General features: G+C 40.3%; 1 protein-coding gene across 1 annotated transcript in view; it reads right to left on the bottom strand.

Moving 5' to 3' along the window:
- Positions 1-4,005: 4,005 nt before the first annotated feature.
- LOC138169322 (rho guanine nucleotide exchange factor 38-like) overlaps positions 4,006-23,192 on the bottom strand; it is a 60,709-nt gene continuing 41,522 nt past the window's right edge. Inside the window, exons 5-8 of the mRNA XM_069098688.1 lie at positions 21,634-21,777; positions 20,420-20,618; positions 19,859-20,118; positions 4,006-4,191 (exon numbers count right to left, since the gene is read on the bottom strand). Of these exons, the coding sequence (XP_068954789.1) occupies positions 4,006-4,191; positions 19,859-20,118; positions 20,420-20,618; positions 21,634-21,777 (789 nt within the window). The remainder of the gene's footprint in view (positions 4,192-19,858; positions 20,119-20,419; positions 20,619-21,633; positions 21,778-23,192) is intronic.

Raw genomic sequence — 23,192 nt, 5'->3', positions numbered from 1 at the left:
TTAAAGAATTATGTAACATCAGTTTTAGAGGATCCTTTCTCAAATGTTGAAGTCATTTAAAGGAGATGTTTACTACAAAGTATCAAGAAAGAAACATAAACCTTCCTATTAGGATTATATGTCTTTTCCTAAATGTTGTTAGTTATAGTTTTTTTTTTTTTAAGCAATCGGGGTTAAGTAATTTGCTCAAGGTTACACGGCCAGTTATTTCTGGGTGTGGTGCTGAGTATCTGAGCCCGGGATTCGATCTCCAGGTCATCCCAACACTGGAGCTGGTGCTCTTACTCGCTGTGCTACCTGCCCCCCCCCCCCTTAGTTATAGTTTTAAGCTTTATTTGGAAGTATCTGTTTACCTTAAAAACATCAAGGGATCTTCTTCCCTTATCAGTCAAGCAAATCAATGACTGGCATAGATTAAAATCAAAAGCAGAAGGACCCGCCCTTTCTTTCCCTTCTATCACCTCTTCTTACCTTGCATCTGTTTTATGTGCACTTTCTATATAACTATATAGATGACTATTGTCTCCCCTATTTGAATGTGATCTCTTTGATGGCAGGAACTGTTTCCATTTTGTTTTTCTGTCCCCCTAAGCCTGGAATTTATTAAAATGTGAGCTACTGTGACAGACCATCACAACAACCCTGGGAGGTGGGTGGTCATTTATCCCCATTTTACAGATGAGGAAACTGAGGCAAGCAGAGGTTAAGTGACTTGCCCAGAATTACACTACTAGTAAGTGTCCGAGCTTGAAGTTGAACTCAGGACTTTCTGACTCCAGACCCAGTATTCTATGCATTATGGCTCCACCTAGCTGCCTTATTTGCTGGTTGATTGGTTGACTTTAAGACTAGGAAGAGAAAATTGAGATATTCTTTGAAATCCAGCTAAAACTAGTTAGCTATTGAAATCTGAATTTTGAAAAGACTTGTCTTTTTTTTTGTTTGTTTATGTCAAGTATTCATGCTTCAAGTAAGAGTTGAACCAAATGACCTCTAATCTTAGGATGCTATGGTTCTATTGACACTTTAATCAATATAGGTGCTGATGAGGATGGTGAAAAATGGTGAAGACCATGGCTTCATTCAAGTACTTGATCAGCCATACTCTGTCACTTGGATATTGCACCTGTGGGACCTCCAAGGGTCTGCAATAAGCTTCAATCCTTGGACCACGTGAATAGGCAGAGCTATTTTCTTATTCCAGACAATTGCACAAATTCTGTACCTCACATAGCAATTCATTCATTTGTAGGTTTAAATTTACAACTCATTTTTAAAGAGAGAGAACATAAAGAAACTCAAATCATACACTTACACACACACTTTTATATACACACACACACACACACATACACATATTTACACATTTATAGGTGAATATCTTCAAGATTTGCTTGGATAATAGTATCATAGCTCTGGAGCTCAAAGGGACCCCAGATACCATCGAGTCCAATTCTCTCCTTTTACAAATGAGGAAACTGAGGCCCAAAGAGGTTATGTGATTTTCCCAAGGTCACACAATTATTAAGTGTCAGAATTGGAATTTGGAACTCAGATTTTCTGACTCCAAGTTCAGCATTTTCCCCACAGCACCATGCTGTACCCCAAATCAGAATGAAGTGGCAGTTGCTGAAATGTTCACCATACCTTTTTTTTCTCAAGGCATTTCTGAATTTATATGCCCTTGAAAGTCAAAACCATATTTATTAAACCACGGGGTAGTTCCAAAAGCTTACCTTCACTTCAAGAAGATTATCTCTTTTTGGTACCTAATATCAATTTTTAAAAAATAGACACTATTGTATAATGTACAAATGACCTAAAGTAAATAGCAAAATATTATGACAATAAATCCTTTAAAATGGTATGAATATAAACATTAGATTGAGATGGTCAATTCAACCAAGAAATTCCAAGATTTTTATTATAATTAGCTGTGATTGCAGCTAATCTTGGAAAAAGAACTTTTTTTTTTCATTTTGCTTTGTGAATCCTTACATTTGCACCTCAACCAAAATCAGCCCCTGATGCCTTATTGTGTCATGAATGACCCAGGCTTATCAAAGGCCATGCTCGTAGAGCACAAGTTTGAGCAAGTCGTCCAAAGCTTGAAAGATGTATTTGTCATCTGAAGGCCGATGTAACTGAACTCAAAAAGACTCACGGCTATGCTGGTTGCAGGAAGATGAATTTTACAATCACAGCTGCTTTCAGAGGTCTGTCTTGGGTCAATGGAATGAGGACCCATGTTGACAAAATTACAGATCCTTGAGACATGTAAGTATGTTGATAAAATAAATTTCGTAGTCCCAGTGAATCTCACTAAAATTTTTTGAGCTAGCATCATCCAAATCCTGAAGATTAATATTCAGGTTAGTAAATTTTTGGTGCTGATGAAACTTCTTATTGTATGTCAAATAAAAACATCACATAAGTGGCCAGATTTAAATTGATTTTGAAATCATCTATTTTCCAAAAGCCTACATTAGTACTTCTATGAAATACCTTGATCAAATAGGGATGAAATCGCAAAGAACAGACCTATTTATCATATGATTATAGACCTAGAGCTAGAAGTGACCTGAGTCTATTTAGACTAACCTCTTCATTTGAGGAAACTGAGGCCTAGGGAAGTTAAGTGACTACACCAAAGTCATATACATATTAGGTAAGCTGGAGGAGAGGTAATGTTTTAACTGACCTCCTCTGACGCCAGGGCCAAAGTTCTTTCCACTGTACTAGATAAGATCCAATGATGAAGGATGTTTGTTTACAGTAAAAACAACCCTCAAAGCCAACTGTGTACAAGAACAAATGGGCAAATAATGATATTTAAGGCTTTGTTCAGGTCAGTTAACATAATGCCAATTTTGTTTTGTTTTTTCTCATTTACGTTTTTCCAAATTCTCTAGTGTTTTTTAACTGAGGTTTCATCAGTTTTTAATTTTAAAGATTTAAAGCCATCATGTTTTCTAAATATTTATAGGAAAGAATATGATGAAAATGTTTTTACAAAGTAATTAGGAAAAAAGTTTAATTAAATCAAGTAAAAAAAAAAACCTACTACTTTCTCTAAGTTAATATTATGAAAGGTTGGGCCCTAATAGTATTTTATTTTGAAAACAAATATATGCATGTGTATATATGTATACATACAACTATACACATATACATACTGAAAAAAGGGATTTAGAGTAAATACTGGTTCTTTTTCACTAGGTGTGGTAATTTACAAGACATCCAGCATCTGTTGACTACACTTGCTTTGTATGAGCAGCAGTGTTTTAGTTTTTCAACCTTTTCCCACAAAGCTTTTACATTGAGGATGTTTTATTGACTGTTGATGGTCTATTTTACCTTAATTATTTTTTTTTAATCTCCTGACTATGACCAATAACCCTGAGGAGATAAATATGTTTTGGGTGGAACAATGTGGTGCAGTGGACCACGTCTCAAATCTGGAATTAACAATACCTGTGATCTTGAACAAATTACTTCACTTCTCTGGGCCTCAGTTCTTACTTACAGTTCTCATCTGTAAAATGAGAAAGATTGGACTATATGCTCTCTAGGCACCTTTATAGCTAGAAATCTAGAAATAAGTCAGTTTGGGGAAAAGTGTACTTCATATAAATTCAGCCTTTCAAAAATATAATAGGACATACTACTCCTTTCTTAAGATTACTCCTCTAAAGTCTATCTGGTTTAAAAAAAAAGGAGTTCCTGAAGAAGTTGGACACAGAGTTGGTGGGTACATTTTTTGCATAAAATTTTGGTTTAGTATTTACTTCAATGCAGATATGCCTCCAGATGCATCTATGTGTTAATCTTGCCAGTATGTCCTTAGGAACTGACAAGGCACCAGTCTTAGTAACCGGAGGAATATTTCTTTGGTGTTTGATGCACCTTTCTGGCCAGGTAACTTCATGTCAGATATGTAGGAGGTAGTTAGTCGAGCACTTGATTTGATAGAAAAGTAAAGCAATTCTCCAAAAGCCTGTCTTTTCAAGCATAGGTCATTTTGCCCAGGTGGTTGGCAGGCACATATCCCTTCTGCCCTTCAGCTTCAGCTAGCCACCATTCCTTATTACCGCTCAGATCACAAAATCGAAGAATGTGAACCCGTTGGTATTCCTGGAGGCTGAGCTCATGTTCGCTCCGGGCTTGAAATGCATGAACCGCGTAGAATATCTAGACAGGAAAACAAAAAGACATTTTGAAAAGCAAAATGTGTGAAACAGGCAAAATGGGAAAACTTTCTAAGCTTTAGCAATGCTGCTTGGTACTGCCCTCTCTTTTCTGAAAAATAAATTTTACTGGTGCCATTTAAATAACATCACTTATTTTAACACCTCCTTTTTCCAGATTGAACTTTCTTAGTGACAAAGGAACAATAAATGAAGCTTCATCTGACAATAATAATCACCAGTTTTTATATAGCACTTTAAGGTTTGTAAAGCACTATACATGACCTCGTTTGATCTTCAAAACAAGCTTATGAAGAAAATGCTATCATGATCCCCTTTTTACCTTTGAGAAAACTGAGGCAAGACAAAGGATTAAGTGACTTGCCCAGGGTCACACAGCTGGTAAATGTCTGATGCAGCATTTGAACTCAGGTTCTCCTGACTCCAAGTCCAATGCTCTTACCCACTGCACCCCTGTAATATAATGCCAAGCAGAGGCAACTTCCCAAGGTTCAAAATACCAGCATAGGTGCTCTCCATTTTATTCAATGACAAACCAAGAACAGAGAAGGTCAAAACATGACATCATTCAAAATACAGCATTTGCTAAGGGTGATTAAATAATCTCCAAGTACTACCCCACCCCAGGACCTTCCACTCATTCAATCAATTACAAAGTCCCTGGTCTAATTACTACTCCACCCCTAGGCTGTACCTTCATTTAGTCCATCACAAAACCCCTCTTCTCAATTGGAGATTAGTTTCCAAACATAAGTAAAGTACATTCATTTGTTCAACCATAGAACACAAAAAGGTCAAAAGTTCCCCACCCCTGGATCACAATTGAATCTACCCCAGAGTTACATCAAGTTTAAGCACAGCACTTAATACCCAAATGGAGGTCTTTTCTTCATCTTGACATGAGGCAAGTTCTCAGCAATCTTAGTTCCTGGGGAGACAAGGCTTAGCAAGGCCACAAGATACATTGCCAGTCCCTTCATTAATTCATCCTCTGTCTGTAGAACAGTCCTGGAACCCCTGAAAACATTAGCAAAACCCTCTCCCAGGATTTCTGTAAACATACAAGAAAATCCTTCTTCAGGGCTTCTGAACCAACAGAAAGGTTCCCAGACCCCTGCAACAACAGCACTGTCCTTCACCAGTGGACAGTATTCACTCTGTCTGCAGGACAGTCTCCAGACCCCTGCAACAACAGCACTGTCCTTCACCAGTGGACAGTATTCACTCTCTGTCTGCAGGACAGTCTCAGTAGCTCTGAACCAACAGAAAGGTTCCCAGACCCCTGCAACAACAGCACTGTCCTTCACCAGTGGACACAGTATTCACTCTCTGTCTGCAGGACAGTCTCAGGAGCTCTTAGCCAACAGCCAGGTTCCAGACCTTCTTCAACAAAAAGACTGTCTTTCACCAGTGGACAAATCTGGCAAAACAACATCAAAACAGATAGACAAAGTACCAGCAAAACAGCCATGTCTCCTCAGTCCTTGGCAGCTCAGGGGGCAGGTCTCAAAAGTCCAGGGCAATTCAAAGTGGCCCCCAGCAATTCTCTCAGTCTCCCTCTGCCTCCATGAGAGGTGCTGCTTCCAAAAAGTTCTTCTGCCTCTCTCTTGTCTCTCCAAATCTACGTCACCAGCTCCTCCCAGTTCAGGACTTTCTTTTCACATCAACAAGTCCATCCCCCAGGTGGGATTAACAAGCTCTGGGTTTTAACACAATCAATTTGAAAACCAAGCCAATACAGGGGAATCTTTATATTCCATTACTATAACAACCCCCTAGGTGCTAAGGTGTACAAAGCCCTCTCTCCCCATCCCCTCCTCCCACAATGCCTTCTGTTCTCTAGCACCTTGACTCATTTTTTTGGTTGCTCAGAGTTTGGCTTCCTTCTAGAATGCTTTACATGTACACCTTTGTCATTGTATTTACCTTCCCTTTAATCTGCTTATTTTCCTATGTATCAGTTCATACAGAACCTTCCCAGATTCCTCTGCTGTTCTCATTTTTGTCATTTCTTACTGTATGACAGTATTTCACTACAGTTATATACCATCAGTTCTTCAGTTATTTCCCCATGAAAGGGCACCTAATTCTGTTTCTAGCTCTTTACCACCACAGAGTGCCGCCATTAATGTTTTGGTATGTTCTAGGACCTTTGCTTCTGACTTTGACTTTTCTTGCATTACAAGCTCAGGAACTGGACCTTTTTTAGGGTCAATGGAAAAAGATCTTTTCTATCCATTAATAGGCCTATGTGACCACATGTGTTCCTTTTTCCCTTGGAACATGATGTGTGTTCTCAGGTCTAAAGGCACACAGGTATTTCAATCATGGATGTCTTGCTGCTTTGAACTCTGGCCCAGTTCACAACTGTGACACATCTGAGACACATAGAGCCCAACACGTGAAAACTATATATATATATATATATATGTTCAGGGAGATTTATATTGCCTTGGGGAAGGAACTTGTCTAAGGGGAAGCTTTCTTATAGGGAGGCTTGCTTACAGGAAGGCTTTCACACCTTTTGGCACTGGGCCAATTCAGCACTGAGTCACATGGGTTTTGATGCCTTCTGGTTCTCAATCTTTTAGTTGACAACTATATATACTGGGAGGTATTTTACTTTGGAGCCTATTCATGGGAAGAATGTATCTTTGTGATTTGGTCAGACAAGACTCTGTAGCTGTTGTTAAGGAGCCACTCCCCATCCTTGCCCCCCGGGGGCTGTGCCTGAACCCAGATGCTAGTGCTCCCTGGTTTGGTAATTACCGTGTTTCCCCGATAATAAGACACTGTCTTATTAATTTTTTTGGAAAGAAAAACACCAGAGGGCTTATTTTCAGGGGAGGGCTTATGTTGTCCTGCCTCAGCTCTCCTCCGTGGCACTGCTCTCAATGGCGCCAGCAAGCAAATCACTGGGGAAGAACAGGATGACGCACTCACTGCTGCAGCTCTGATTGGATGCAGCTTGGAGCGCGGCGTGCGTTTCACCCGGGGGGGGGGGAACAGTGCATACAGAGGGTACCGTAATGTAGCATGTAGCGCAGGGGATCGATCACCTTCACTACAGTAACAATCTCAATAGGGCTTATTTTCGGGAGAGGGCTTATTTTAGAGGAATCTTACACAGTAAGGGGAGGGCTTATTTTCGGGATAGGTCTTATTATCGGGGAAACACGGTAGGTATCTATTACTCTGTTTAGACTGTTGGAACCCAGTCTATTGGATTCTTTCTAGGATATTCACTTTTTTCTACTTATTTGTATTTATCTATCTATTAATCAAAGTAAGGTCATTAACCCCTCTAAAGCTGTCTTTCCTTTAAAAAAAGATCAAAGAACCTGTGCTAGCTGGTGTGGTTGCTACTACATCTTTGCTTCTGTCTTTGACTTTTCTTTGGGTATATTCTCAAGAGTTGGATCACTTATTCAAAGTGGATGGACAGTCATTTTTCTCATTTAGTTCCAAATTGATATCCAGCATAGCTGGGACTTTTCACAGCTCAAATAAAGTAATTACCACAGCCCCTCCAACAATGACTATTGTATCTTTTCAGAGCTCATTTTACATGTTCAGTTTGTCATTTTATTTATTTTTTTGCTAAAGATGAAACAAAAAAAAAAACCACTTACAAGACAAATTTCTATCAGAAGTCCTTCTACCCAGACTCCAAGAAAGAACAGGCAGCTAAGTTGGTAAAGCAGTTGATAGAGCATATGATCTGAAGTGAGGAAGACCTGGGTTTGAATCGTACTGCAGACACCCACAAGCTGTGTGACCCTGAGAAAACCACTCAATTGCTCTGTGCCTCTGTAATTAAAGTGACTTTTTAGTGTAAGTATGGTGGATTTTAGTCTGTATAAAGTGGATTTTTGTAATTATTTCTTAGAGTTCAGTTTCCCAGGATCCATAGCCACAACAATCTCTTGTTTCCAGGTATTAGATATGAGTTGTCACGATGATGGTTCAAAACATCTCCACCATGCTTGTCCAATATTATATAATGATCAATAATATAAACATCTACTGTGACTGCATAGTGAGATACACTGATGGGGTGATGTAAACTTGTGAGGCTATTGATGGCAATATGCCTTCTTTGTCTGTTGCCCCTATAAAATAGGTGGTCATTAGGCAGTGAATGGGGAACCTTAGGGCTGAATGCACGAATGCTGTGTGTGCCTTGATCAACCCCCATCAAGACTTGCGCGAATCTGTGTTTGCTTCAACTAGCCCCCATTGAGGAATTTAGAGGATGCACAAGCTGTGCCTGCCTCAACTGACCCCATCAAGACTAAGGGATAGTTGCCCCCCCTTCTCACCAACCTCTGTGAGAAGGGTGATTAGGGAATGCTGAAGGAGTTTATGCTCCCATCATCAGCAATCTCTTCTGAGAAACTAGACTAGAACAAAGTAAGATTATTAACCCCTTCTTAGTGTCTTTCCTGTCTGACCAGACCAAGAGTGGACCTGTGCTAGCAGCCATCCTGTGTGCTGTGTTTATTTGTCTTACAGCCTCAGTTTCCCCATCTATAAAATAGGGCTAATAATAACACCTATGTTTAAGGGTTCTTGTGAGGCTATAATGAGATGATACTTGTTTTGCATATCTTAAAGCACTATTCTGTGAATGCTAGCTATAACTTGATAATTTGAGCTACATAGGTGACATCCAGTCTCCATATCAAGGAAAGACTGATTACACTCTAACAAACACTTACTTTCTAAAAAATCCAAGCAATCAGTCTGTCAGTAACACTTATCAAGTGCCTCCTGTTTGAAGACTAGGATATGAAATGAAACTTGCATAAACACCAAAGAACATGATACATTATATATAGTTGTTGTGGATTGGGAGTTGCATTACTAAGTGTCTTCTGGTATCAAAGACAATCTCCTCTGATAACAATTTGTCCCTGGCCCCCTCCCTTCCCTCTGTCGATGAGCTCCAATTTATTCTGGATGTATTTTGCTTATCCTTAGTTGTTTTCAGGCTCTCTCCCGCATTAGACTATGAGCTCCTAGAGCCCAGGGACAATTTCTGCCTGTTTTTGTATCCCTGGTGCTTAGCCCAGTGTCCACTATATTGCAGGTGCTTAATAAATGTTTGTTGAAGTCACTAGAGCAGATAACACTTTTTGTCTTCCATCAGCAGCTCTACATGGCTGAACTTCTGGATATGTGGATGGAATATTATGGAATGTTCTGGATATCTGCTCTGTTCCCTCGCACTCTCTCTGTCTCAGTGTTTCCCCTCCCCTCATTTTCCCCTACACCTAAAAGCAGAGTCGCTAATCCATTCTTGACTTGTTTTACTCAGCATTTCATAATTCAAAAGGTAGGCGTACCAAAAAGGAGATATTCTTTTCTCAATAATTCTAACCACTAAGGAGGAACTGATTATTGGATGATAATGATGAGATTCTTGGGGGGGGGAGATCATTTTATCTTGCAATTTGTGATAAGGAAATTAAAGCCAAGCATGCATCCTAGATTTGGGGAGAACAAACATCAAGGGGTACAAAGGAAACCATGGTAAGATCCCATAAGCTAAAATCTACAAGGCAAGACAACCCAGGAGAAGCTCTGAAGACACAAAGAAAAACTGCTCCAGTGGGAAAGAAAAGAGGATTTGCTTATAGAGACAAAGGTGGATACACAAGGAGCTCACAGTCCAACCTAGATTTTCTTTAAAAAAATAAATTGTGGGCTTAACAGAGGATGAACTCAGAAGCCATAGTTCAAAACAAGCAATTCGGTAAGGCTTGAGGGGCTTTGCCTTTCCCCTGATGTCAGAAATAACATCCCATGCACTTTGAGCAATGATCTCATCCCTTCTCTTATCCTCTTCCTTTCCCCAATGAAACTTTTGTTTAAATTTGGTATTTTGTTTTCCCCCCAGTTACATATAAAAGCTATTTTTAACATTCATTTTAAAATCTTTGAGTTCCAAATTTTCTCCCTCCCTTGCTCCCCCACCCCCTTCATTAAGAAGGCAAATAATTCGATATAGGTTGTACATGTGTAGTCATGCAAAACATATCCATAAGAGTCATGTTGTGAAAGAAAACATAGACAAAAAAAGAACTCAAGAAAAATAAGGAAAATTTTAAAAGTATGCTGCAATCTCTACTTAGACACTTATACTTCTTCCTCAGGGGATAGCTAGATAGCATCTTTCATCAAAGGTCCTTCAGGGTTGTCTTAGATCCTTGTATTGCTGAGAGTAGCTAAGTCATTCACAGTTGATGATGTTACAATATTGCTGTTACTTTGTATATGGTATATTTCACTTTGCATCAGCTAATATAAGTCTTTCCAGGTTGTTCTGAAGTCAGCCTGCTCATCATTTCTTATACTACCATAGTATTCATCATAATCACATACTACAACTTGTTCAGCCATTCCCCACAGCATCCCTTCAATTTCTAATTCTTTGTCCCCAGAAAAGAGCTGCTATTAACATTTTTGTAGTTATAGGTCCTTTTCCTTCTAGTTTTTTTTTATCTCTTCCCAATGTAACTTTAAAAATTATTTGGGGTTGTCTTTTATTTTCTTTGCCAGTCTTAGTTCATTCTGAGGTTTAATACTCCTGATATGAGTCTTCCAGGACTTCATCAAGCTTTTATATTTATCCCTGTTGCATGACCTGACTTCCATCTTCTCTACACATCTTTCAAAAATCTATGTTGATGGATTAGTTTGCTGTGTATCCCCATCATCCTCCTTAGGTAACTCCCCTTTTTGTCCTCAATGGAGTTGTTTCTTTGGACTAGAAAAGGTAAAAATTTTAAAAATAATAATAGCAAGTTGATATCCAGGATAAGTGAGGACATAAAAAGAAAATAATTCCTTTTGATGAATTCGAGTTCCAAGCTCAGATAAATCATATCCTTATATATTGAGAGAATTGACAATTGTGTTTGCTGAGCCTGGGTCAGTGATCTTTGAAAGATCATGAAAAATGAGAGAGATGCTACAGGAGTGCAGAAGGGCAAATGTCCTGATTTTCAATAAGAGGAAGAGAATAGAGTTGACATATCATAAGCCAGTGATCTGATTTTGATTCTTGACAAAATTCCAGAACATATTATTGAAGGGATGGTTAGTGACTATCTAGAAAGGAAAGCTGATCACAAAGAACCGGCATGACTTCATAAAAGCTCATCATGCCACACTCACCTCATCTTTTTGACAGGGTCACCAGACTGGAAAATCAAGGATATCTACTATAATTTACCTAGGTTTTAACAAAACACTTGACAAATTTCTCACACTATTCTTACAGAAAATATAGAAATAAACTAAGCAAGCAAGCAATTGGTTGCATACCTGGATCCAAAAACTATTCATTAATTATTCAGTGTCAACCTGGAAGGGTGTCACCAGTTTAGTATCACAGAATTCTGAACTTACCCTTTGCTATATAGCATATTTAAAAGTGAATAGGGGTGGCCAGGTAGCACAGTGAGTAAGAGCACCGGCTCCAATGTTGAGAAGACCCGGAGATCGAATCCCGGGCTCAGACACTTAGCACCCACCCAGAAACACCTGGCTCTGTAACCTTGAGCAAGTTACTTAATCCCAATTGCTTAGGGGTGGCCAGGTGGCTCAGTGAGTAAGAGCATCGGCTCCAGTGTCGGGATGACCTGGAGATCGAATCCCGGGCTCAGACACTTAGCACCCACTCAGAAACACCTGGCCCTGTAACCTTGAGCAAGTTACTTAACCCCAATTGCTTTAAAAAAAAAAGTGACCAGATTAGGGAAATGGAAGGAATGCTTATCTGATTGATAGATGACACAAAGTTAAGAGAGATAGCTAGCATGCAGAATTATGATCAAGATTAAAAAATATCTTGACAGGATGGAACATTGGACCAATTTGGACAAGATGGAACTTAATCATGATAAGTACTTCTATTTGTGTTTAAAAAAATCAAGTTCAGAAGTCTAAGATAGATGCATCTGAAAAGAATCATGGAGTTTTAGTGAGCTTTAAATTCAGTATGTATCAACAGTGACTTGGTCACCATAAGATATGGCAACACAATATTACACTGGATTTGGTGAGATGTCATACTCAGGACTAAGGAGATGATACTCCCTCTGCACTCTTTTCTGGTCAAATTATATTTGGAGTTTTGTGTTCAATTCTAGAGGTCACATTTAGGAAGAACATTGACACTGGAGAGCAACCAGATAAGGGCAGGAAGGATGGTGAGTGTGGCCTCAAACTTCTGCCAGATGACAATCAGTCGAAGGAAATGGGACCCAGGGAAGAGAAGACTTAAGGAAAATTTTATAGCTGACTTCAAGTTTTTGGAGAGCTGACACATGATGGGACTTGTTCTGCTTGGTCCCAGCAGATGGAACTGGTAGAAATGAATGGAAGATGGGGAAGCTAGGTGGTGCAGTGAATAGAGCACTGGCCCTGGAGTCAAGAGGACCTGAGTTCAAATCTGGCCTCAGACACTTAACACAAAACTAGCCATGTCACCTTGGGCAAGTCACAACCCCAGTTGCCCTACCCTCCCCCCCTCCAAAAAAAAAAAGCAAAAAAAAGTAAGCTCTAGCAGCAACTGATTCATTTCCATCTTTGTATTTCCAGCACCTAGGACATGGTCCTTAACATATACTGTTTGTTACCGCTGAATTGAAGAAACCTAGAATAGAATGAAGCCCTGTGGCTTTGCGAGAGGGAATCTTCCATTTTTGCTGACCTCCTCTTCCCAACATCTCATGTTCTGTCCTTCCATCTTACTGGTGGGTGTTTGTGTACCTCCCTGGGCCTGGGAATAGTGGTAATTATTCACACATGTGGTCAGTTAGCTCGGTTCTGTTCCTGAGACAAGGATGCTTTGATATGAAAACTCATTTGTCTGTGTCATGGTGGAGGTAGAAGGTTAGGTGGGAAGGACATTTGAACAGCATTTTTCATTATGTCATTAGCAGATCCAGTGAGCCAGGGAGACATTGTGAAAGGAGCATGTAACTGAACTGGACTCCCAATTCTGACACTTATCAGCTGTGTTACTCAAGCTTCCTATTTTTCAAATGGGGAGAATAACATGTGTATTCCCTCTTTCCTAGGGTCCTTATAACAAGCAGCCTTTGGAAATTGTAAAGGTCCATATAAATGGCTCTAGGTGTTAGGACACCAAATCTAAATTGATCTCTTTTGCTCTTTCCACCCATTTCTTATGATTCTGTCCTCTGAATCCAAACAGAGCAAGTCTAGTCCTTTCTGCATATGGCAGCCCTTCACATATTCAAAGACAACTCTCTTGTACACCCTGGATATACAAGTCCTCTTCTCTAGGCTAAGCATCCCAATTTCCTTCAACCCATCTTCATATACCATAGCCTCTTTGAGTTTGGCCATTCAGCTAGTTGCTAATTTATCTAACTAGATTATCCACAAGAATACTATGAAATACCTCATGAAAATCATTATAAAAATCAAGGTAAACTATATTGATGACATTCCCTTAACATAGTAATTTTTTAATTCTATCAAAAAAAAGGAAATAAAATTAATCTAACATGCTGTATGGGCAGCAGGAAATAAAATTAGTCTAACATGATGTATGGCTCAGTGGATAAAGTGCTGGGCCTACAATCAGAAAGACCTGAGTTCAGATCTGGCCTGAGATACTTAATACCTATGTGACTCTAGTCAAGTCACTTAACCCTCCAAATAAAAGCTCCAAATGGGGTCATGAAGAGTTGGACATGACTGAAACAACAATAACAAACATGATCTGAAATTTATAAAGCCATTCTACCTCTTTCTCATTGCTGCTTCCTTTTACAGATATCCATTATCCATACATTTTATGATCCATTCTGTTATTTTTGCAGGAATCAAAGTTCAGCTCATTGGCCTGTAGTTCTTAGACTCTATTCTCTTCCTTTTCTAGTCTACGAGGAAAACATTTATCTTTCTTCAGTCTTGAGGAACCTTTTCTATTTTGCACAATCTTAAAATTTCACTGTCAGTTAGTGATTCAACAATCACATCCGCTGATCCCTGTTTCCTAAGCATGTAGTTAATCTGAGTCAGACATCTCGAATTTATCAGTGGCAGCGAGGTAATCTCCTAGAATCTGAGAATGGTTCCCTCATTAATAATGAGTTAATCTGTCAAGTCATTAAGCATTTATTAAGCATAATTATACTGTGTGCCAGGCATAATTGTAAGCGTTAGTGATAGAAAGAAAGGTAAAAAGTAGTCCTTGTTCTCAAGGAGCTTGCGGTCTAGTGGAATCAGTTCTTGTCAATTAGAGTATAAGCAATTTCATTTTTTGTTTTGTTATCTCTGCTCCCTAAGTCTAGATATCTCCCAAATTCTTTTTCTAAAGCAATCGGGGTTAAGTAACTTGCTCAAGGTTACATGGCCAGGTGTTTCTGGGTGGGTGCTGAGTGTCTGAGCCCGGGATTTGATCCAGGTTATCTCAACACTGGAGCCGGTGCTCTTACTCGCTGTGCTACCTGGCTGCCCCGTCTCCCAAATCTTTTAACAAATAATGTATTCATGATACATTTTGCTGTTGTTTCAGTTATTTCCGACTCTTCATGACCCCATTTAGGATTTTCTTGACAAAGATATTGGAATGGTTTTCCATTTCCTTTTATAGATGAGGAAACTGAGGCAAACATAATTAAGTGACTTGCCCAGGGTCATACAGCTAGTGTCTGAGGCCAGATTTGAACTCAGGTCTTCCTAACTCTAGGCCCTTTACTCTATCCACTGTACCACCTAACTGCCCATTTATGAAGCATAGATTGAGGCTTTTCTAGATTTTGAACTCTCATTTTTTATTCTTGAGCTATATGTTCCAGTCCATCCCCTACCCCATCCCCCATCTTCCTCTATAGCTGCCATTGCATTAAAGTCACTGAATGGATTTAATTTGAAGATTTTTTTTTAAGTTTCTCTATGGAATTTTCCTACCTCCTCATCCTCTTAAATAAATGTGGATGTATACATAGGCTATGATCATTTTCATGGTGATAGTTTTGCAAATAGTTATCATGAGCAACGAAATATAAGGTGAACAAATGTCCCATGAAATTATGTTTCTTTATTTCTTGGAATGCATGACCAAACCAATTCTACCACCTCCTCTTTTTTTTTACTCTCTATGGAGAAACTGTGGGCTACACTTCCATTTAACTGTGACTTTCTTTGGTATTGTAGTTTCCTTTATAAAAAGAGTGTCAAGACCGATACAATTCAGTTCCTCCAGTAATATGCCTGTTTGTTGGCCACCAAACAATTTAATCTCTTCCCTCTGAGGTTTCCTTTCATTTATACTCTCTGTCTCTCTTATATCTGTCTCTGAATCTCTCCTCTCTCTCTGCCTCTCCCCCATATACATAGATGTATGTATTTGTGTGTATATATACATATATGTGTGTATGTGTGTGTGTGTAGCTTTTGTCTTTCTTGCTTTTCCTAGCACTTAACACCTTCAAATAATAAATATTTGCTGATTTGACTGAACAAAATACCAATAGGGATAGAAACTAGTTCTATTATTTCATTGGTGTGGAAAACACTCTGATGAGAAAACTCCTGCCAAAACAAGTCAATGCCTTCTCTGCAATTTATAGTCTTAGGGAATCTCTTAGAACATTGAGAAGTTATGCCTCTTGCCTTTGGGTCATGGAGGCAGCATTTATATGGAATAGGATTTGGACCCAGATATTCCTGGTTCAAGGCTAGTTTCTCTCACCTACACCACACTACCTCGAAAGAACCAATAGCTAAGTTAGTATTAGTCCCTTCAGAAGAGGAAAAGGATCACACAGGACTGAGATTCATCATATATTTTTCTTCACTGCATGGGTTGTGTAGAAAAAGAATGTATCTGGGGTGGCTAGGTGGTGCAGTGAATAGAGCACCGGCCCTGGAGTCAGGAGGACCTGAATTCAAATCTGGCCTTAGACACTTAACACTTACTGGCCGTGTGACCTTGGGCAAGTCACAACCCCAAATTCCCTTCTTTCTCCCCTCCAAAAAAAAAGCAAAATAATTTATCCTTGTTGAGTGTTCAGCCTATAGTTAAATGAGCCTCTCCATACTTAGCTGGGCTAAGCAAATGTAGTCTGTTGCCAGAACTATAATTGGAGCTTGTCAGAGGTTGCCCACCAATGGTATGACCTTCAAGAGCCTAGTTTCACATATATACTACAGCTAGTCCTCTGTGAAGGTGATGCTCAGTAAGCATTTTTTAAATGTTACAATTGGGGGCAGCTAGGTGGCTTAACGGATAGAGTGCCAGGCCTAGAGTCAGGAAGACTCATCTTCGTGACTTCAAATCTGGTCTCAGACCCTTACTAACTTTGGCACCCTGGGCAAGTCAATTAACCCTGTTTGTCTCAGTTTCTTCATCTGTAAAGTGAGCTGGCAAACCACTGCAATATCTTTACCAAGAAAACCCCAAGTGGAATCACAAAGAGTTGGACACAACTGAAACAATTGAAAAGTAGCAATAATGAAATGTTACAGCTAAGCGGTACACTGGACAGAACACTGGACTTGGAGTCAGGAAGACCCAAGTTCAAATCTTGTATAAGATACTAACTATTTGTCTGGACAACTTACTTAGCCTCTATCAGCTTCAGTTATCCCATCTGCAAAATCAAAATAATCCTATCACCTACCACACAGGGTTGCTATGGGATTCAAATGAGACAACAGGTTAATGCATGCTATAAGCCTTCAAGTGCTAGCTAATTGCTATCGATGACTATCATGGTCATTAAATAATTTTGAATGAATCAATGTGATGCTGCAGTTAATCTAGCTAGGTGGTAGGCACAGGGGCAGGAGTTCTAGACTTGGAGTCAAGAAAACCTGAGTTCAAATCCTTTCTCCGACATTTACTAGCTATCTGAGCCTCGGAAAAATCTCTTAAGCTCTCTTAAACTTACTTTCCTCACCTGTAAAATGAGGTGAATAATAGTTCTTTCTTACTTCAAAGAGTTGTTAGGATTAAATGAAAAAAATATATGGAAAGTGCTTTACAAACTGTGAAGGGCCATATAAATGCTAGGTATTGTAGTTGTGGTTGGTATTGTTTTATTCACCTTCAGAATCTGAAATCTAGGCTATCTATTTGTTAATGGTAAACCATGCATTTCATGTTGTGACCAAAGGAGAAAAACTTTGTGATATTGGCAAGACTACTCAGTAGGGAACTATTTTCATTGCCCCAAAGATCTCAACATCTAAGTATTTGGACATACTCTTTGACCTGGGGGTTCCATCCAGAACCAGATCTCTGTCTAGCTTTAACAGATGCTCCATAGAATGAACACTGACCCCTCCATGGTCACTTCTGGAATTGTACTGTAGACTCAAGGGAATGTGTAGTTGCATATTATCTCAGGAATATGTGCCTCACCTTTTAATAGCTGTAAAATAAGCTTACTCCATAATTTGACACTGCCTTCCAGTATCTCTGACCAAAAGTAAGAAAGCAAAAGAGGGTGTAAAAGACAATAAGTTAAAGACCATGCATTTTAATCAGCCAGGCTGAGTAAGAAGCAGGCTTGAGGAGCTGCTAGGTGGTGCAGTGAGTAGAGTGCTGACCATGGAGTCAGGAGGACCTGAGTTCGGATATGGCCTCAGACACTTAACACACACAAACAAAAAACCTAGCTGTGTGACCTCGGGCAAGTTACTTAAACCCAATTTTCCTCCAAAAAAAAAAAGAAGCAGGCTTGATCAAACCTGAGAAGATTTAAGAACTCTGATCAATGCAATGACCAACCAATGGTTCCATATGACTCTTGATAAAGCATGCTGACAGAGGGCTGATGGATTCAAGGTGCAGAATAAGACATATTTTTTTGGAACTGGTCAATGAGGGAATTCGTTCTGCCTGGCTATGCATATTTATCTCTTTCCTCTAAGGTTAACTTCCATTTACTGTGTATATGTAACATTTATGTTATATAGACATACATATAGAATATGTGTTTATATATCATATGTAAAACAAGGATTTTTGGTTTTTTCTTTGATTTTTTTCAATAGGGGAAGGTAGAATAAAAGTAAATTTATTTTTCTTAATTGAAAAATCATCCTTGGGGCAGCCAGGTAGCACAGAGAGTAAGAGCACCGGCTCCAGTGTCGGGATGACTTGCGGATCAAATCCGGGCTCAGATACTTAGCACCACACCCAGAAATAACTGGCCATGTAACCTTGAGCAAGTTACTTAACCCCGATTGCTTAATAAAAAAAAAGAAAAAGAAAAAATCATCCTTGATCAATAACCAGACCAGGTCATGTGGTACAGGCTCAGCACAGAGCAGAGAGACAGATAAGATTTGCTAGCTGTGACTTTAAGCTCTCTGTACTTCAGAGTTCATCTGATTATTGACCGATCAAGAATGATTTCTGTGGTGGAGAAGGACTGTATCAGACAGGATGATGTCTCAGGTTTCTTCCAGATCTGTTTTAGTTTATAGTCCATAATCTGGACATCTGTCTAGCATTCCATTTTTTGCCTAGAGGTAATACCGTGTTTCCCTGATAATAAGACCTATCCCGAAAATAAGCCCTCCCCTTACTGTGTAAGATTCCTCTAAAATAAGCCCTCCCCCGAAAATTAGCCCTATTGAGATTGCTACTGTAGTGAAGGTGATCCCCTGCGCTACACGCTACATTACGGTACCCTCTGTATGCACCGTCCCTCCCCGCCGGGTGAAACGCACGCAGCGCTCCAAGCTGCATCCAATCAGAGCTGCAGCAGTGAGCGCGTCATCCTGTTCTTTATTGAATTCATTATTGAATAAAGGTACATTTTTTTGTTCACATTTACCTGTTTACTAAAATTGCTGTCAATGTTCATTAAAATAAGCCCTCCCCTGAAAATAAGCCCTCTGGTGTTTTTCTGTCCAAAAAATTTAATAAGACAGTGTCTTATTATCGGGGAAACACGGTAGAATATCACAACCTGAAATCTAACTTGTTCTTTTGTATGGGGGCTTAGACCACAGTCTCTTGGCACTTTCGTCAGGGAGTTTCATTTTTACAGTAGGCAGAATACTGTAAGAAATTGAAGGCTGCTTGCTGCCAGTGACATTAACGAAGACATTGTTCTTATGGGAATTAAATTGTATTCCCTAGGTTCTGGTGGCAATCTGTTCAAAACTTGGCTGCTTGTGTTGGGGGGAGAGGACAGGATAAGTGGTACCTTAAAAAAAAAGCTTTCTCATCATCATTCAAAGTAAAGAAGATGAAAAGAAATGGAAGATGACTAAATCCTAGAAAAGTTCTTGACTACAGCTCAGGAAGACCTAAGTTCAAATCCAGCCTCAGACAGTTATGAGTTGTGCGACTCTGCACAAGTCACTTAACCTGTTTGCCCAACTGAAGAAAGAGGATACTAACAGCATCTATCTCACAGGCTGTTGTGAGGATAAAGTGAGATAATATTTGTAAAGTACCTAGCACTTCCTTCCTTCCTTCCTTCCTTCCTTCCTTCCTTCCTTCCTTCCTTCCTTCCTTCCTTCCTTCCTTCCTTCCTTCCGGAAGGCCATGTCACCTTGGATGGATTGTAGCAGGTCAATGGGAGGCAACAGCTTTCATATTCCCAACAGCCTGCTGGTGGTTTAAAGGGACAAATTCTCACCTGCTCATCCCCATCCTGAATAGAATCAGTGTCGGCCCCATCCCCTTCAGGTTTTCCGCATACGCTGTTGAGAGAGGAGCCGCTGTCACTAGCACTCTCTTCCCGGGTTCGTGTGATGCTGTGGCTGGCAGGCCATGAAGAGACAAAAAGGCTGATGTTATCAAAGTCCCCCTCACAGAACCTGGGCTCCCCGTCTGCCTGCTGCACCTTGGCTGGGTTGTAGGGCTTCAGGAAGGAAGAGTAGACATAGCCTTTTGCAACTGTACAGAAAGGAAAAAGAAGAAACATGGGCATTTTGAAAGAAAGGGCTCCTCCTTCCCCAAAAGTATTCCCTGAGAGGGGAAGACCTCAGTTTTAAAGAATCATAGATCAAGAACTGGGACAGGACCTCAGGAGCCATCTAGTTCAATCTCCCCATTTCACAAATGAGGAAACTGAGGCCTGCACAGCTTAGGTGACTTGCCCAAGGTCACACAGAGAGTAAGCATCAGAGGTAGGACGGGCAACTTAATTCTTTTCCCACTGTCCTTTGTGGGGGGTTCTCTCCTGCATGATACTCACTCCCGGTGTCAACCAGCCACCTGCTTGTGCTGCCCAAGGGATCCTTCTGCTCCATGGCAGCCACCAGGTCCCCTTCCAGAAGGTCGATGTCATGTTCCTGGGTGGCATTACACCTGCGCTTGGCTTGGTAGAGAACCTCCAGGCTGTAGGATGCTAGAAGCTGGGAGCGGTGGCTCTCTGTCTGACGGGGCATCTCTGACTGGGGAGAAGGGAGTCAAGAATTGGATTTTTGTGGAAAAACAAGAAAATGGATAGTGGGCAGATGCTTTCCATGTCTCATCCAGGAAATGCTGGACTTCAAGTCTATCATGGGTCTATAGGTCTGAGATGTACATTGTCAGGCATGGCCATTATTTTACTACTCCATACTTTGCTGTTGCAAAGGAAAGTTCCATTGCTTGAGATGGGGAGAGTCATTTGAAAGTGAAAGCAGTATTTTTGGAACACATTAATAAAGCATTATAAAAAAAATTGCATGCTTCTCTCCCTCCTTTGTAAGTGAGGGACCATACTGTCAGGCTAGGTTGATCATGTGTTATTTAGTTTTGCTAAATTGCTTTCCACCCACCCCCCTTTTGTTTCTATTCTTTGTTATATGAGATTGCATGTGGGGCAGAAAGCATGAATGATATATTTGGGGCAAAAAGTGATAAGGAAACAAAACATATAGATAAAAATTGAAAAAAAAAATACTTCATGATTGAATGGGAACCCCATCACTGGAGATCTTCAAGCCAAGGATGGATAACTACTTATCATACATAATAGAGGGGGAGTCTTTGTTCAGGTATAGCTTGTATTAGATGGTCTCTGAGATACCTTACGACTCTGTAATTTTCATTCTGTAAATCTTCTTGGAGATCTGGGAAAAGATGTTAGCCATCATTTTCTTGAGAGGATATAAGTGTGGTTCTGCCTGGAGGTGGGTTGGGGGAAGGTAGAGAGTGGTGGAGAGACATGATTTCTGAGGCCCCTTCCAGCCCTAAGATTCCACAGAATTTATTAAGCTCCTACTATGTGTAAGGCATTGTGCTAATGCTAGGGCCACAAAAAAGGCAAAAGACAGTCCCTGGCCTCAAGGAACTTACTATCTAAGGGGGCAGACAGCATGAAAACGTATATAGGAACATACATAAAGCTTTGTGCTTCTGGGAAGTCTGTGAATGCTGGGAAGTCCTGTCAACAGTCATCATGACTGGCCATACCAAACTCACCAGAGTGGGTACAGGTTTCTTCTTTTCAAAGCTCAGCTTCCTTTCAATGAAATTTGCACTGTTGTCCTTTACAAAATTCAGGCTATGAACCTCTTCTATCACCCGATTTTGAACTTCACTGATGCTGGCTGGGAGCAGTGATAACTGTGGAAGAAAATGAGAGCACCAGAGCTCTGGTAAGTGCAGATGGCATAACACATGCTATAAACAGTGGCATTGCCCATGCCAACTCAATGGCTTGTAGCCAGGCTATGGTGAGGAAATAGTACACGGATAATATTTTTAAACCCAAAGAAAGTAATGAGGAGATGCAATGCCCATAAAATGGAAATTCTTAATGAGAGAGAGAGAGAGAGAGTGTGTGTGTGTGTGTGTGTGTGTGTGTGTGTGTGTGTGTTGCCGGACCCCTCTGAGAGCCTGGGGAAGCCTACAGACCCTGCACTGAATAATGGTTACTTACATTCTAAAGGAGGGAATGCTAGATTTCAGTTAGAGGTCAGTGAAAATAGTGACCTCCACCTTCTATCCCTGAAATCTCCAAGAAAGTGGCTGGCGCGTGGATGCCTCCCATCTCTCATTCAAAGGTTAAAGACCCCTGTCATAAAGTGTCCAGATCACTTGTTTTGTCAGAACTGCGTCCTTCTTGTCCCTGTATATACGATTCTGAATTGTGCAGCTGTGTAGGGTAGGGTAGGGTGCATTTTTCTGCATTCTCACCGATAGAGGGGCCTCCCAGAGAAGCAAACCCCCTTTACTAATAAAGTCAGCACCTCCTCAACACCTTACATACAGAGTGGCTGAGAGGTTAAATAGCTTGCCCTTTCACACAGCCAGCATGTATTATAGGTGGGAAAGAATGTGTAGTGGATTTTAAATACAAAATAAAGGAGTAGGTGCTAATCATAGACTACCATGATCTCCTGCTTCCTCTGTGTTGGGGGGTCAAGACCTGAGATTTCATTGGTGTAAGCAAGTGCCAGAGAGGAAACCCTCAGAGCCAAGGTAAATTACCCTTTATTTGGTATTGTCTTAGAGAATCGCCTGAGGCACTGAAAAGTTAAGTGACTTGCACAGCCAGGATGTATACAAAGCCAAACTTGAACCAAGGTCTTCTTGTACCTGCTCCATCACACTGACTTTACTCCTGCCCTTTCTCAAACTTCATTGGAGTGCTGAGCCTGGAGTCAGGAAGACCTGACTTCAAAGCCAGTCTTAGAAAACTGCTAGCTGTGTGACCCTAGCCAAGTCACTTAACCTTTGTTTGCCTCAATTTTCTCAACTGTAAAACGGGGATAACAGCATCTATCTTAGAGTGTTATTCTGAGGATGAAATGAGATAATACTTGTAAAGTACTCAGTGCACTGTCTGGCACATATCAAGGGCTTAATAAATGCTTATTTGCTTCCTCCTTTCCTTCCTTCCTTCCTCCCTCTCTCCCTTCTTTCCTTCCTTCCTTCCTTCCTTCTTTCCTTCCTTCCTTCCTTCCTTCCTTCCCTCCTTCCTTCCCTCCGTCCTTCTTCCTTTCCTTCCTCCCTCCCTCCCTTCTTTCCTCCTTCCC

This window comes from Petaurus breviceps, unplaced genomic scaffold, assembly GCF_028583685.1.
Source record: "Petaurus breviceps papuanus isolate PSGF00001 unplaced genomic scaffold, PetGlider_PUasm1.0 126, whole genome shotgun sequence".
NCBI classification, from domain to species: domain Eukaryota; kingdom Metazoa; phylum Chordata; class Mammalia; order Diprotodontia; family Petauridae; genus Petaurus; species Petaurus breviceps.
Note: the sequence above shows the minus strand (reverse complement) of the source record. Positions and strands in the feature narration are given on the sequence as shown.